Genomic DNA, 12297 nt, shown 5'->3' on the forward strand with positions numbered 1-12297 from the left:
TGGCCCAGAAAATGGGGAATCCACTGCCAACATTGGGGCAGTCTGTGTATAGGGGAAGAAATCCAATCAATGGGTGGCAGATCCCAGGCCAGATCTTAATTCTTGAGTGAGAGGCAAAGCTAGATCTAAAATGAGGATTGACTAGAGACTGGGAGTGAGCAGAGCCTGCAAGTGGCAGACTGGGGCAGTAGGAGAAGGTCAAGTGGGCCTCCGTCCTTGGGAGAGGAGAGATGTCGAGGCTGAGACCCAGACGGGCATGCTTTTATGCCCGTTATGCTTCCTGTGTGGATTTACCTTGTCAATTCCCTGAGCCCATGCAGCCTTTGGAGAAGGAGTGCTGTGGGGCCGAGAAGACACAGCAGAGCCTAGGATAGAATTTCCCATTAGGGTGCCACCCTCGTGATGTTTACTGTAGCTGTACTATTTATCATTTTACATCTGTCTTTAAATGATTATTTCTTATCATCTGCCAACATGGGTATCACACATTTGGTACCAATTAGTGTCCCAACAGGAAATAGAGAGGCATTCAAATTAGGTAACCTGCAGAGAGGCAGAGAGCTGAGGAGAGGGACCCCATCACCCCTACAATGCGTTAAGCCTCAAGGGAAGGGAAGGGGGCCATCCTGGGAAGTCATTTGGAGTGGGTCACCTTCAAGGGAAACTGAAGATATCCAGCCCACATGTCCTCCTCGAAGTAGGACAGGGTCAAGGACACAGACCTCTGGTTGACATCTGGCTATTCAGCAATACTCCTGGGGTTCAAGTACTCAACTTACTCTGAAATCATTACCAGAGCTGTCAAGCCAAGCTTCGCACAAGGATAACAAAGAAAACAAAATACTATTTCACTGAAGTGAGATGTTTTGTGTGTAAGGAGGCTTTTCCTGACCTTGTGAGCCTATTTAAACTGGAAATGATTTTCGGAAGGAAAACTGTATGTTCTGTATCCATCTTAGTGCCCAGTATCATTAAATTTAATTTTCAAATGACTCAAGGAGATTAAGCTTTAATGGACTCTATTTTTTTTTTTTTAATTTCTGTCTTCTGTTACCCTTGTAAATAGATGCATTGAGTTTAGAAAGCTGATGATTTACCTGGGGTTCCTGATGTCCTTTGGTTTCCCTGGCAGATGTTCCACAGTTGATCTCACTCATAGAAAGAAATCATAGAGAGTAGAGATGATAGACAAGAACACCTGCGTGTTTGTACTCTGGGACCGTTCTTCCGTTTTTTTCTTTAGTGAGAACCACTCATCTTGCAGCCTGTGTGGACGGTGTATGTGTGAGTGTGTGTGTGTGCGTGTGTGTGTGTGTGTGTGCGTGTGACGAATGTGTGTACACCTGCAGCATTGAGGGCACAATCCTGTTTGGCAACCAGAACTGTTTGCTGCTTTGGAAATTAATACATCACCGCAACCTCAGGGTCACTGGCGGCCCCTCCGGTGGCTTGGCAGCAGACATCATGTGGACTTTCCGGAAATGTATGTGACGTGGTGAATTAGGACAGGGTACAGTCCAAAGAAATGGGACCTCCTTGCATTTCTGGCAGGAGACAAGGAACAACATTTCTTCAGTCCATGGGAGGTAAATGGACTTCTCAAATATACACAAAAAATATAAAAACATGGGGGCGCCTGGGTGGCTCGATGGGTTAAGCCTCTGCCTTCGGCTCAGGTCATGATCTCGGGGTCCTGGGATCGAGCCCTGCTCAGCGGGGAGCCTGCTTCCCCCTCTTTCTCTGCCTGCTTCTCTGCCTACTTGTGATCTCTGTCTGTGAAATAAATAAATAAATTCTTTACATTTAAAAAAATATATGAAAACATATATATGGAATTCTATTGTTTCTTTCTGGTTTCTTCAGGGGAGCGGATGGCTAGCACAGTCTCACTCTGTTCTCACTCCTGCGCCCTCCGCCTTCCTGTTTTCCCGATACCAGCCTCGCTCCCCCCCAACCTGATAGGACTCCTTTTCTTCTTTTTCACATTGCATTTCGTCTTCAGTCAGACCTGTTTTCTAAAACTACTTCTGCGAGTGTTAAAAGGGACAGTCTGCTGGAATCTCTTATCAATGACTACTTAAGGACAGATCCGCCAAAGTGATTGACAGCTTCCCCTTCCATTAATCCCAAACCAAGAGACATGAGATACGGCACTGTTCTGCCGCTGAACTGTGAAATGTTCTCTTTATAAATGGGGCATTGCCTCGGAGTTCCTTCCCTTAGTTCACCTTTTCCAGCTGGTTCCCTCACTCCTGCAGCCGGGACACCACAGCAGCCCCTCTTGGTGTTGTATGGGAACTTCTGCAACGGTGGGGGGACTGTCCTGCCTCTGTCTTCCAGGTCACAGGACGCTTTTGCAGGAGGGGAGGGATTTTCTTGAACCAGCGGCTCCTCCTCCCTTTGCCCCGGCCTCCGGAGGCACATGGGTCCTAATCAAGACCATTGATTGGCTGGAGGCACTCTTCTCCCGGGTTCTTCCAGGGATGCTTAGGGGCTCATGAAATCTAGACCCTTGAAGAACAGCAGCACTCGAGTGACCCACAGAGGGGATGCGGTTGCAGTGGTGGTTTTAACTCTAGGCTCCTTCCGTGGCTTCAACCTATTTCTCCTTTGCGTGTAGCAAATAGAAATAGGAGAAATTTGTGTTGTGATTATTAGAGCTGTCTGCCCTTGAAGGCTGGGACTATGCTTTTGAAACTTTTGCATGCTCCTTGCCTTTGCACGGTACCTGGTACATGTCTAATAAATGCCATATGGATCAATAAACGCCAACATCGCCAAAGATTGAATCACTAGAGTTCTTTGGACACTTGACTCATTAGAAGAAGGTGGAGGAGGTTCATGGGCGGATAAGGGCAGCGAAGATTCGGATGGAAAGAAGAAATGAGTTCTCTAAAGCCTGAGCATGCCAACGGCCACGAGGCCCTAAATAGTTGGGAAGGGGGGTAGTTTTTTTTTTTCTCTTTAATTACTAAAAATTCATTGACAGCCATCTCTGCAACCTCTGTCCTTGGCACTGGGGAATCAAAGATGAATGTCAAGTTCTCTTTTCCTGAGGATTCCATATTTATAAAGAACCATTGCTTTGTGTGACATGTGCTATAATATAAATTTTATATATATATAATTGGGGCAATTGGGTGGAGCGATATATATATAATATAAATTATATACATATATATGTATATATATAAATGGTAGACAAGATGTAATGAGGACAAAGTGAGGAGTTAATTAAGCCTTGTAACTCCCCTGATTAAAACCACTCAGTAGCATGCCAATACCCTTGAGATAAAATCTAAACCCTTTACCATGATGTACCAGGCCTGGCCTTGCCAATGCTTTCCATCTCCCCATCCCCATTCTCCTCCACACCGTCCCTGTCTTCCTCACAAACATTGCTTCTGCCCTGGAACCCAGCAAGTGCCTTCTTGCCTCATGGCTCTGCCCTCAGATTTTTATGCAGCTGCCCCTTCCCTTATCATTCAGGCCCCAGCTCAGACATCACCTTCTCTGGCCATTGTGTGCATAACCCTCTCTCCGTGGTCACTTTGCTCTACCCTGACCATCCTATTTCTTCCTGAGACATTTCACTATTGGGGGCTCTCCCATTTGTTAATTTGTGTAGTCACTGTCTGGTACCTTCTCCTTTCTCCTCACCTCCCTCCCCTGCCCCCCACCTCATGCACCAGAATGGAGGGTTCATGAATCAGAGAAGCCCATCTTCCTTGGTCACCCCTCTGCCCCAGTGCCTGGAACATTGCCTGGAGACCGGCACATAATAGAGAGTCCTCAAGTGTGAACTTGCCCTGGGGAAGACAAGAGTCCCCAGGTGTAGGTGAAAAATGGGCTGAGAACAGGTAAGGCAGCTCGGGTCAGCGCTGGGGGTGTTAGAACACGGGGGGCAGGTGAGGTGTGGCGGTGGTGCTGGTGGAGTGATCGGCTCTTGGGCTTGGTTTGCAGGGAATAGGATTCAAGAACCCAGAGCTAGAGCTGGACGCCGGGGGTCAGGTATCAGTTTCACCCGTTCCATTGCTCGTGAGACCCGGAGCAGTCACCTAGTCCCACCGTGCCTCCGTTTCCTCAGCTTTCGAGGAGCTGGTAATTCTCTCTAAGAAGACAGTAGAAGAGTACTGTCTTCATAGGCCGCATGGGGATTTAACGCGTCTTCTTGTAGAAGATGCTTGGCCCTGCCTGGTATAGTTAGCACGACAGGGGAACCCTGGAAGAGTTGGAGAGATCAGGTCTGGGCTTCGGATTTGTATTTTGGAAAGATCGTCCAGCTAGCAGTGGGAAGGACGGCCTGGACGGGGTTGCTACATGAGTCGAGGAAACAGTTGTGTAGGCAAGACAGGGACCGAGACAAGGCAGTGACAGCGAGGGGGACGCAGGAGGTATTAAGACAATGGATTCGGTTGTCAGTTGGGCAAGGGAGTGAGGAAAAGAGACGAGTCAGTAATGATTCCTAGATCTGCTCTGGGGCGACTAGGGGCGCTGGGGGTGCCCTTCACCACACAGGGATACAGGAGGGGTCTAGCAAAAAAAAAAAAAAAAAAAATCCCATCTTTCTGGCTCAGAAGATGATGCTAATGCTTAGCACTCTGTACATACTGGGACTTAAGGTCAGCGCTTAGCCTCCATGTTTATAATCTTTGCCTTTTAAGCAAACACCTTGAGAATCGTCTTTGTCCACATTTGAGTGTTTCCCTTTAGATTTCTATAAGTAGAACTATTGAGGTAAATGTATGCTAACTTTTAAAGATTTTAATTCATCTTGCCAATCACTTTCCAAACAAGTTGTACATACTTTTTTTATTTTTTCACAGTAACTTGCGATTTCCACAACCACCTAGCTTTGTAATTTTTTTTAAAATAAATGCCACTCCCAGAGTTGCCAGGGTATGGGGAACATTCATCTCGTGGACTACCAGTGGACCTGATCTGCACCATTAGCTCGGTCCTCAGAAGCTGCCAGTTGCCTTTTTCTTACGGAAATCCCTCAAATCAACATGTTATTAACTAACATGTTGCCAATACCATGACCCAAACTATAGTCTTGAAACCCTGATAGTGAGTGAAATAGAAATAATCCATGAATAAATATTGCCCTGAGACTTGGGGATGGGGGTATGAGGAGAATGCACTTAATGAACAGAAATCTCCATGATATTGAACAACATTACTTTTCCCCCAAAGAATGGGCTTCTTGGGGAGCCTGGGTGGTTCAGTGGGTTAAGTCTCTGCCTTTGGCTCAGGTCATGATCCCAGGGTCCTGGGATTGAGCCCCACATCAGGCTCTCTGCTCAGCGGGGAGCCTGCTTCCCCCTCTCTCTGCCTGCCTCTCTGCCTACTTGTGATCTCTCTATGTCAAATAAATAAAATCTTTAAAAAAAACAAAACAAAAAAAAAGAATGGGCTTCTTGTAACTTTCTTTACCATGATCTAGTGTACAGACATGCACGGACATCCTATTTCCTTTGAATCAGTCAGTAAGTGCCCTAGGAGAGGGCTCTGTTTGCTGGTCAAACAGCGATTTTAACCCAGAATAAACTAAAACTTTTTTGAGAGAGAGAGAGAGTGTGTGTGTGCCCATATGCATGGGAGTTGGAGAAGAGGGGCAGAGAGAGACTCTTAAGTCTGACCCTGAGCCTGACCCGGGACTCGATCTCACAACCCTGAGATCATGACCTGAACTGAAATTCTAGGAGTCGGATGCTCAACTGACTGAGCCACCCAGGTGCCCCTACACTAAAACTTTTTTTTAATACGTGTATCAGTAGATTTTCATCAATAAGAATCTATTTTCACTGTACACAGGGTTTTGGTCAATTCCGCACACAGTTACCATGAATTGTTGGCCAGTCACATGCTTTGGATACTCATTATTCTATTGCTAACACTGTTCAGTATCCCTCTCTGCGACCACTTGATTTGTGTCCATCAGACTGAGATGTGTTCATTTAATTTGTTGTTTTTAATTTGTTTTCTTTTCCAAAGAGGCCTCATAAACGAAATGTGGGTAGACTGTGCTTGTCTGTGTGCTGTATTGAATAGCATATTTGTTCTGTACTTTCCATGGTCCCCTGGAGGCCACTTGGCTAGGAAGACCTCAGCACCAATACTTGCCTCTTCTGTTCGAAGCATTAGCATCCATCAAAGTCTGAATGGGACCTCACACTTGCTTTTGGAAAACTTCCTTATGCCTCCTCTGAGTCACTGTTCTCAAGGGTTAATGAGGGGAGGCCACAATTTTGCAAAGGAGACTGGGTCTCACTTGTATGAAATAGGACTCTTGACAAGGAGGAGAGCAATTAGGATTGTTCAACTCTAGTAAGCCATCATTTTCTTCCAGGGTGTGCCAGCCAGCACTGGGGGAGGAGAGTGGGTCCACCAGAGAATGGGAGAAAGATGGTATTTTTGTTCGAAGGTGAATCTGGAGCTCCAGAATGCCCTCCTTTACTTCTGGGATTGTCCTAGTGCTTAAAGGAAATTGCTGTGTTGTGGGGAGCTGAGTATAGTGCAGTCCATGACAACATTAGAGAGTCAGTCACATGTCCCCGATCCTCTTGGAGCTTTCTGCTAGTAAAGAGTTCACTTCCCATCCATTTTGTCTGGTTGTAATGTGGGTTCTCCAGAAGAACACTGAGAAAAGCCTACACTCATAGCTGAACCCATTTTCCCACAGGTGTCTTGAAATCATGGGACTCCTGCCCATTTTTGTTGTTCTGTACATCCTCTGTATTTATTCTGTATTTATTCTCTGTATTTTACACCAGACGCATTATGCTATAAAGCTATTTTGTGATAACAACTGAGAGAGGTTGAAACCAAGTCCATCTCTAGCTACAAGTTTCTCTGGAATGGGTCAAGAGACATACCCATATTTTTAAAGAAAGTAGCCATGATTTCCATGTATCTAGTACCAGCTATAAATAATAATTCGTAGAATCAGAGAATTTTAGGTCCAGGGTGTATGGGGAAGTACCCTAGTCAGTGGTTCTTTAAGTGGGGTTGTCCAAACACTGGCCTCTAGGAAAGGGTTTCCTCCTCACCCAAGTCTGGGAAACACCACCTCTCCTGTTTTGCCTCTTGAATAGTCACCATGAAAAGTCAGCGTTTCCCACGGAGTCTTTTCCCCTGTGTAACAACCCTTAGTCAGTGAGTCTGATCTCCTCGTGGAGGTCCAAAAAATTAAGCCACTTGTCCAAGGTGACAGAGGCAGTCACGACAAGCCAAGAACCCTCTGATGGTGGGTAGCAGGCCTCCCAAAGGCTGCGTGTTTATATTGACAGCCGGAGCTCAACACATTACGAGGTGGTTGGTTTTTTTCCCTTGAAATTTATTCAGAGAACGGTTTCTAAAGTATCTAGGCTCCTAGTTTAATTTGGAGAGATTTATCCCTTAGCAGATGGAAAGTGTGTCAATTAGCCCATTCAATTTAGTAGTACTCTTTATTCATGTGCATCAGAAACGGAACCTGAATCGTAAGCGTGGCGGAGAGCGAACAAAACGCTGGCGAGGCTCGCCGTCTGAGGGGTGGGTATGGAGAAAGCCAGCAAGCAATTAGACAAGTAGATATGTAATTACAAATTACGATACGTGCAGCGAAGAAAACGCACAACGCGCTGTCAGATTGCGTTTAAATCCGCAATCCTGTTTGAAATGACCCGGATTCAGGAGGGATGCTTAGCAGCTGTTTTCTATGGGTTCTCTGGGCGCTCCGGGAGCACGACCGGCTGAAGGCCATTAACAGCCCCTCCCCTTCTTGTCTTCCCAGACGGGTGGAGCAAAATGAGAGCGCACTGAGCCGGCCCAGCCTCGCTCCCAGCGGGCCCGACGCCCACCATGAACCACTTGGAGGGCTCCGCCGAGGCGGAGGTGACCGACGAGGCGGCAGGCGGGGAGGTGAACGAGTCGGTGGAGGCTGACCTGGAGCACCCCGAGGTGGAGGAGGAGCAGCAGCAGCCGCCGCCCCCGCCGCAGCAGCGCTATGCGGGGCGCCCCGGACGCGGGCGCGCCGTCGAGGACCCCCGCGCGCAGCCGGGGCAGCCGGAGGAGGAGGAGCGCGGGGAGGGCCTGGCGCGCTCGGCCAGTACGGAGAGCGGCTTCCACAACCACACGGACACGGCCGAGGGCGACGTGATCGCCGCGGCCCGCGACGGCTACGACGCGGAGCGCGCGCAGGACCCCGAGGACGAGAGCGCCTACGCCGTGCAGTACCGGCCCGAGGCCGAGGAGTACACGGAGCAGGCGGAGGCCGAGCACGCCGAGGCCACGCACCGCCGCGCGCTGCCCAACCACCTGCACTTCCACTCGCTGGAGCACGAGGAGGCGATGAACGCGGCGTACTCGGGCTACGTGTACACGCACCGGCTGTTCCACCGCGGCGAGGACGAGCCCTACGCCGAGCCCTACGCCGACTACGGGGGCCTCCAGGAGCACGTGTACGAGGAGATCGGGGACGCGCCCGAGCTGGAGGCGCGCGACGGGCTGCGGCTGTACGAGCAGGAGCGCGACGAGGCCGCGGCGTACCGCCAGGAGGCCCTGGGCGCGCGGCTGCACCACTACGACGAGCGCTCGGACGGCGAGTCCGACAGCCCGGAGAAGGAGGCCGAGTTCGCGCCCTACCCGCGCATGGACAGCTACGAGCAGGAGGAGGACATCGACCAGATCGTGGCTGAGGTCAAGCAGAGCATGAGCTCGCAGAGCCTCGACAAGGCGGCCGAGGACATGCCCGAGGCCGAGCAGGACTTGGAGCGCGCCCCCACCCCGGGCGGGGGCCGCCCCGACAGCCCCGGGCAGCAGGCGCCGGCGGGGCAGCAGCGGATGGCAGGCCCCGCGCCAGGCGAGGCAGGGCAGCGGTACAGCAAGGAGAAAAGGGATGCCATCTCGCTGGCCATCAAGGACATCAAAGAGGCCATCGAGGAGGTGAAAACCAGGACCATCCGTTCGCCTTACACCCCCGACGAGCCCAAAGAGCCCATCTGGGTCATGCGCCAGGACATTAGCCCCACGAGGGACTGTGACGACCAGAGGCCGGTGGATGGAGATGTAAGTAGGTGCGGGTTCGGGCTCCAGCTCCACGCGTGGCCTTGCTTGCCACTGCGAAATGACTCCACGACATCAGTGGTCTGTGGGAACGCTAAAAACGTGTCCACCGCGAGCCTCGGAGACGGGTCCTGAGTGGAACACGGGTGGGATGGAGTTCAGGGGTGGAATGCGTTTATCAGCCCCTTAGAGGGATGGCCGTAAATCACTGCGTCTCAAACTGTGCCCAGAGCGGTTTCTTACTTAGAAGGTCTGGGGTGGGGCCTGAGAATTGGTAATTTATAATGTCAAAGAAAAACCAAGTTGGAATTGTGCGTGGAGAGACTTCCTCGGGAACTTTTTGGAAAGGGGGAAAAGATACTCTGATTGTAGAATCTGAGGCTGGACAAAAAAGGTCTCTTTTCTAGGGAGGAGTAAACAGGACTAGAAAGAGGGAGGTGTGGGGAATGATGGCTGGAATGCCTTGCAAAAGAAGGTATGTTTTAACCTGAGGCCAGCCCGTTCTGCAGAGGCCGGTGGAGGAGTGGGGTGTAGGCTGGCTAAAAGTTCAAGGACTTGGAGGAAGGAGAAAACTTCAGGTGAGGATGGTTAGCAGACACTTTGTTCCCACTCCTGGCAGTTCGGTTAATCATCGTCAGTCAAAGAAGGGGAATTTGGAGGGTCTGTGTCTGGACTTGTCATAAGTCAACAAGGCGACACCTGTGAGTCTTCTGTAAGTCCTGTGGAGAGGGAATGGTCTTGGCAGGAAGCCATTGCCAGAACACAGAAGGGTAGGGGGAGGTTTACTTTAACCTTTGCGGGTTAATGGAATCACAGGGCTCCGGTGAAGTTCGACACTGTCCGCTAACAGGTTCCCAGGTGGTGCTGATGCAGCTGGTTACAGGACCACAGTTTGGGAGCCACCGCCTTAAAGCAGCCCTTTGACGGACTGGAGCCTCCATGGGGTATCCTTGGAGGATATCCAGGAAATCCTCCTGAGCTTTTCCCTGCGAGGGGTGCTGAGGTTTTTGCCCACCCTGGGTCTCACTGTGGCTCACAGTAAGCGCTCAGTGTTCACGTCTGGTGGGCCTGCAGCACATTTCTCCCCAAAATACCCACGTGGGGTATTTTGCGTTGTGCTTCCTCGGGAAAAGGTACGGAGAGCTATCGCTGCATCCTCACTTCTTTGTTCTCCTGAATAATTTTTAAGCACTTTCATTTAAAATGGGAGCTTGGACTAAAAGAAGGGTTAGGAGGGTCCGTTCGATTTCATTTAATTCTGCTTTCTGTGAATGCACCAGGTTATGTCTCAGTATGTCTTTTGGAGGGAGAAGCCCTTATTGGAAGTTCTTTGTTCATCCTGCTTATCCGTGAAGGGCCATGCAGGTCGGAGGTATCATTCACCTCCACTTTAAGTAACAGTCAACATTTGCCGGTAGCTAATTAAATCGCTGGCTCCCTTAAGGAGAGGTGGAAAACCAGTGGAGAAAGGCTCTGTGTCCTCCCCAGCAAGGAGGCAGCACTGGAACAGGGAGGGCAGTGATGCTCTGTGTCTTTCCTCTGGTGTCCGGGATTCACACACGAACAGGTAAAGACAGGTGCTCTCACGTGTCCACTCCTTCCTGACCTCCAGCTGCCTCCAGGTTCCTCTTGACAGAGAGGGAAATATTGCAGCATTTTGCAAATGTAGTGGAAATGGAGCAGATTTTCAAAAGTAAGGAGCTGGCAAGAGGCCGGGTTCCATAGCCTTTTAGAAACCTGGAAAGCCATTAGAGAAAAAGTTGCAAGAGCCTTAGTTTCTCCTAAGCCTTAGCCTTAGGAGAAAGATGCTGCCTTTCTCCCCCAGCTTTCTTCCCTGCTTCAGCTCGTTGACATAACCGACTTCATTCTGTTCCTACTGCCTCGCGACGAGCCCCCGGCACAACCTGTCTTAGGGCTGGGGGCGGGGGGAGGGGTGCTTTGATTCATTTGAACGAGGGGACCAACTCAAACCTCTTGTGCGATGTTTTTCTCAAAAGGTAGAATTGAGGACAGGACTTCGGGGGATGCTTTAGGAGTTCCTGCTGGCAGAAGTTCAGCTTGATGCTGCGAGATGGCTGGGTAGGGCTCCCTCGGTTATGAAGGGTTACTTCAAAGCAAAACCCCAAAACCTGTGCTTTAAAATATCCCACCCGTCCGTTGGAAGCTGTTTGAGTTTGTGAGTTATATTTCTTCTGCCCTGCCGTGTTGAATAGTAAAGACCTTCATTTGCTACCTCTTGGATGGTATCGTGAGGGGAAAATAGGCATCTGTACATTCTGCTGATTTCCATCTCCGCATCAAAAAATATTTACTCGCATGCTCTTTCTGTGTGTGATGGTGTAGAAAATGAAAAAGCGCGGCTGACGTGTGGCCCGAAGTTTGCCTGGAGGGTTCTTGTTGAAAATACAAACGCCTGCTTCTCCTTTCCAAATTAGAATCCCCAAAGTGGGATCTGTTTTAGTGTGTTTTGTGAATTCTCCCTGTGAGTCTTTTTTTTTTTTCTTTTCTTTTTTAAAGATTTTATTTACTTATTTATTTGACAGAGAGAAATCACACATTAGATGGAGAGGCAGGCAGAGAGAGAGGGAAGCAGGCTCCCTGCTGAGCAGAGAGCCCAATGCGGGACTCGATCCCAGGACCCTGAGATCATGACCTGAGTTGAAGGCAGCGGCTTAACCCACTGAGCCACCCAGGTGCCCCTCTCCCTGTGAGTCTTAAACATATATAAGAGCCACCGATACACATGGTGAAAAATATATCATCAGGACAGTTTGGATTTGAGACTTGATTCCATCTTTTATTAGCACAGGTCTGTGTTTAGCAAGCGGACTGACTTTCCTTGGTCATGGTCAGCAGACCTAGAGGAGTAGCCTTGGAATGCATCTTCAAATGGTGTGGTCACATGGTGGCCCCGTTGGTTAAGCATCCAACTCGATTTCAGTTTGGGTGCCAACCTCAGGGTCGTGAGTTCGAGCCCCACATCAGGGTCCAAGCTTAGCATGGGGTCTGCTTAAGATCCTATCCCTCCGCCCCTCCCTGCCCGGCTCAAGTTTTCTCTCTCCCTCTCAAAAAAAAAAAAAAAAGAAAAGAAAAGAAAAGAAACCCACACAAGAACAACAACAAAAATGGCACAGTGAGAAGCTACAGTGAGCCCATAGAAGGAGATAAAAAAAACACCTGCATTACCACTAGCCAGTGATAACTGCTGGTTGCTACACCTGCTTTTAATACCCTCTTCATTTCCTCAGA

The 12297-nt window shown here is 49.5% G+C and overlaps 1 protein-coding gene across 5 annotated transcripts in view; it reads left to right on the top strand.

Annotated features, from left to right (window-relative positions):
• Positions 1 to 12297, top strand: part of APBA1 (amyloid beta precursor protein binding family A member 1) — a 193832-nt gene that overhangs the window by 121563 nt on the left and 59972 nt on the right. For all 5 annotated transcript variants that reach the window (XM_059141276.1, XM_059141275.1, XM_059141278.1 and 2 more), the window contains exon 2: positions 7778 to 9051. In XM_059141276.1, coding sequence (XP_058997259.1) covers positions 7846 to 9051 — 1206 coding nt within the window. In that variant the 5' untranslated portion in view covers positions 7778 to 7845. The remainder of the gene's footprint in view (positions 1 to 7777; positions 9052 to 12297) is intronic.

This window comes from Mustela lutreola, chromosome 12, assembly GCF_030435805.1.
Source record: "Mustela lutreola isolate mMusLut2 chromosome 12, mMusLut2.pri, whole genome shotgun sequence".
Lineage (NCBI taxonomy): Eukaryota > Metazoa > Chordata > Mammalia > Carnivora > Mustelidae > Mustela > Mustela lutreola.